General features: G+C 30.5%; 1 protein-coding gene across 1 annotated transcript; it reads left to right on the forward strand.

The window, feature by feature from the left end:
* The first annotated feature begins 17 nt into the window (after window positions 1–17).
* LOC112460412 (odorant receptor Or2-like) lies at window positions 18–1,802 on the forward strand. Its single transcript, XM_025025071.1, has 4 exons — window positions 18–297; window positions 771–975; window positions 1,287–1,442; window positions 1,605–1,802. The coding sequence occupies exons 1-4, from the start codon at window positions 47–49 to the stop codon at window positions 1,647–1,649; spliced, it is 657 nt and encodes a 218-aa protein (XP_024880839.1). The 5' UTR covers window positions 18–46; the 3' UTR covers window positions 1,650–1,802.
* Window positions 1,803–4,565: the final 2,763 nt, after the last annotated feature.

A 4,565-nucleotide genomic window follows, 5' to 3' on the forward strand; every position in this document is an offset into this window, starting at 1 on the left:
TCATTTACCTAATCGAGTATGGCTCCCATGGGATTCCAATACACCTATGGTGTTCTGGTTTATATCTATTCAACAAATCATAAATACACTTTTCGCCTGTTACATAGATGTCGGCATGGATACTCTAATCTTCGGATTGTTTTTGCAAACGTGTGCCCAACTTGAAATTTTCGAGAGTCGTCTTCACAAATTAATAATTAATAAAACAATTAGAGATCTGGGACGTAAACTTTTGACGTCGAATAAGGACGAAATGGAGATATCGGAAATCGTACGTCATCATCTCATCATTTACAAGTGAGTTATGACAGGTGTTTATATGCATGTTTATATTCAAATGTTTTTTTATGTGTGCGTGCGCGATTGAGTGTCTGCGTATTTGAATGCTTGAATTTCTGTACTTAAAAATCACTATTGTCTCTATGGCGGTATAATTTTCAAGATTTATGACGAAAAGGTGTTGAAAGTAAAAAGATCATATAACTGACGTTATTTAATAACAATATACAATTGTTAAGAGAACGGAGCTTGCATTTCAGCGTGACTTTATTATACGGATATTCCGCGATTAATTGTGTGGGACATAAAATGAAAAATAGATCTAAATGCTCGCTTAGAATTGAGTAGATTTAGTTTTAGTAAATGATACAAGCTAACATTTTTTTTACAATTTTTGGATTTGTACAAACCATGTTATAAAATTATATATTGAAAGTGTAATTGCTTTACTCATATCCAGTATATGCAGAACTAACGTGAAACGATTATAGATACGCTAAAACGGTAAACACTATATACAACCAAGTGATCTTCTTTCAATTCTTTGAAAGCATATTGGTATTATGTACATGCATTTATTACTTGACAATGTATATTAATGAACTGTTTGCATTAGCGAATTTTTTGGGATATACCCTTTGCATGTTTCTACAAATCTACATTTATTGTTGGTCTGCAAACGAAGTCATTCTTAAGGTAACAATTGATATAGTCTACAATCCATATCATAATGATGTACCTTAGTTAAGAAATAAGAACTTGCAAGTGCTTTACCTGTTATAACTCACTTTTTTACAAGCTTTCGAAAGATAATTTAGCGCTTTATATGTAAACTTGAAAATAATCGACTTGTATGCGTATAATATAAAAATTTTTTTATATACATATTTATATTATACACATATGTGTACGCATATATACATATGTTATGCTAGTAATGTTAAAAGATATTAATAATTATTCAGTATTATTACGAAGTGTTAAATTTAATTATATTGTGTTGTCAGAGTACAAGTGTAGGAGACGCTATATATTGCACGGACTGGCCATTACTACCAGTTAACGAACAAAAGAACTTGCTGTTAATCATGATGCGAACCACAATTCCTATAACGTTCACAAGCAGCTTTTTGATAACCCTTTCTCTTGAATCTTACGGCAGTGTTAGTAGTCTTGTTGTGATAAATATTTTGATAACAAAATAAATACTTGTGCGCGAAATTATATCAATGACTGCACATTTATGGTGCATGTCGGAAAACGTACAAGTCAAAATTTGTATAACTGCATTGCTTTCTATTTTATTTCTCTAATTTTCCTTTCAGATCTTGAAAGCGTCATACTCGGCATTTAATGTACTTACACAGTAAAGTATAAATAACCAAACGTGTAATTGGGAATAATGATTATGTAGGTTTTCATAAATTAGTTAATAAATCCGAAAGTTTCTGTTTAGATATTTATTTCAATATTACTCTGTATTACGAGTCCAGGAATAATGGCGTCAATGCACGCAAATTGAATACAAATATTGTACAAAATATAATGAAATACATGTTTCTAAACCTGGAAATTTCTGTTTGAGTATTTATTTCAACCTTACTTTTATTTTGATTTTAAGAACATTAACACGATGATTACGATGAACATTGCACGTAGACATTTTACACTGTAATATCATGCACGTTTTTATTTGACTCACAAGCAGCACTAATTTCAGCTCTAGCATTAAAGTCAGAAAAGAATAATTTCTCAGCTATATGCTATATGTGATGTACTGAATATAGAATTAATACATTGTCGTTTTCCTGTACACTCGTCATATCTCGTAGGTATACAAGCAACTTGAGAAATATGCTCTGACATTGAGTATATTATGCATTTCATTTTTATCGCTACTCTCGCATATTGTATTTTTACGTAATAAGACGGGAAACTATAATATATGCGGAAGGTACGATATTCTCCGTAGTTCCGATGGACAGGAGATATACAAATATTTCATTTAACGGGAATACAATAACGTGTGTGAATATAAAGGATGATATCTCTCGACAATTGCAAGTAAGAAAATTTATAAAATTGTAGTATTCGCATAAACGGAAAAGAGCGTGCACTCCATAATAAATGTTTAAATGACTTCATGTCGATTTTTTAATGGCGGTAATTGTAGTAGGGTTGACAAGATGCTGAAGGGAATAAAGCTATACACAGTCTCTCGCAAGACGTGCTCGGTTACACTTAAGTAAAATTTATTGACCATTACGATAATAAAATAACATTTTGTATCAGTATATTTGTTTTATAATTCTGTTGTATTATTAGTCACAATACTGAGAAACCGATATTCCGAAGTAAGGTGTGTTATTATAAATATATTGCATTACGCTTATAAATGTATTGCTTTCTAGTTATATTGCAGTTATATCTTACAAATCATATATTGCATTACGTTTAAATCAGGTTGTCCAGTTTTTATCCCGCGATAGCAATTAGACGCGATCTGTACATTAAACGTATAAAATCTTTCTTAATCGGATTATGTATTCAGTGTTTCCAATTTAAATCAGGTTGTGGAATTTAATACTTCACGTAATCTTATTCATACAACATTATTTTACCTTTTGTATTAAATATAATTTTTCTTATTATTGCGTTACACTGAACATTTAATTAATTATAAAAAAAAAATGCTTTTTGCAATACTGTAAACTACTTTTTTTTAGATACCTTACATGTAGAAAGAGGCTATACTTTTGTGAAATACTTCAATAAATTGTTTGTAAAGAAAGAGATACAAATATGCAAATACTTTCTTTAAATTTTCTAATACATACATTTTGTGGTATATGGCGACCTATTGAGTGGTCATCGAATGGTGCCAAGCTGCTGTATAGTATATTTACTTGTGGTGTATTATCTTCGGAATACTTTATGGTGTTAACTCAATTTTTGGATATATTACTTGTTGTCGACAATATCGATGATTTTGCCGCTAATACACTATTGTTCTTGTCTTATGTTAACATTTGTTGTAAAGCGACTTTCGTTGTGATACGTCGAAATGCGATCATTAACGTAGTGGAATCATTGCTGAAAGCACCACATAAACCTCGAAACGAGGATGAAGTTGCTATCCAAACGAAATTTGATAAGTTTATCAGGTGAGTTCGTATGTTTATTAAAACGTCCCAATATTAAGCTATTAATATTACCGACTTAAAATGTTTATGTAATACTTTATATTATTATATATGTTAAGCATATATTATTTCTGTATCGCCCGAATTTGATCAGTATGTTATTAATCAATGTTGTTCCTTTAACCTTTAACACAAATTCCGGGCCATTTATTTCTTGCTAATTACGTTCATCATATACTTCCGAATTATCATTTTTATGTATAAGAAGATGTGGTAATTTTCAACATTCTGTTTAATTATTAAACAGCTTTTTAAAGGAGTTTCTTCAATATCATTTTAACTAATTATTAAACATACAACTATAGGCGCCGACTTTGTGGGGGCAGAAAACTTTTTGCCCCACAATAATTTTGAAATGACGAATTTTGATAATGTCGTTCGTTTACTACAGCAGATACAATATCTTGTGGATTTGCTGCCAAAGTTGGTCAAATTTGTAAAATTAATTTTAACGATCCCTATAACTACGTATACTACCGAACGGTTTTTTTGTTTTTGAAGAAGGTTCTAACTTATTTACGAAGTACCACGACACAAAATCAATTAAATTGCTTAAGCATTTTACATGTACTTGCATATCCGAAGAGGCGATGAAGTTAGATTTAAATGCTATTGCTAACGAGTTTATTAGTCAAAACGAAGTCCGTTATGCAACCTTTTTACAATTAGAATAAATGTTAGTTTTCTTTCCAATTTTGTACGTACATTAAATATTCTGTTTGTACATACATCTTGTTGTACATGTAAGCATATAATCTTCATACTTTTGTATACTTCACCTTCTCTCCAAATAATGTAATGGTTACTAAAAAAAGCCATTATTTGAAATAAGAATTTCGCGCATTTTGCCCCCACCCCTAAAATTTTTCCCAAGTTGGCGCCGCTGCATAAAAAACATATAGAACTTATAAATTAGTATTTAAATTGTTTAATTATAAATTTCTGTAAATTCTAAGTACAAATAATTTGTACGTTTATACAATTTAATCTCGGTTCTATGTTTGCAGAACGTTTACGATAACATACGCTCTTATATTGACGAGTTCCATTACAGCCATCACTACGGGATCAATATTAAAAGTT

Source organism: Temnothorax curvispinosus, unplaced genomic scaffold (genome assembly GCF_003070985.1).
Source record: "Temnothorax curvispinosus isolate PA1 unplaced genomic scaffold, ASM307098v1 QBEX01010494.1, whole genome shotgun sequence".
Taxonomy (NCBI): Eukaryota; Metazoa; Arthropoda; class Insecta; order Hymenoptera; family Formicidae; genus Temnothorax; species Temnothorax curvispinosus.

Coding starts and splice junctions, on each gene's coding strand:
- LOC112460412 (XM_025025071.1), top strand. CDS start 47: ATGGTGTTCTGGTTTATATCTATTCAACAAATCATAAATACACTTTTC. Junction 976..1,286: donor CAAACGAAGTCATTCTTAAG/GTAACAATTGAT, acceptor TTGTGTTGTCAG/AGTACAAGTGTAGGAGACGC. Junction 1,443..1,604: donor CTCTTGAATCTTACGGCAGT/GTTAGTAGTCTT, acceptor TTTTCCTTTCAG/ATCTTGAAAGCGTCATACTC.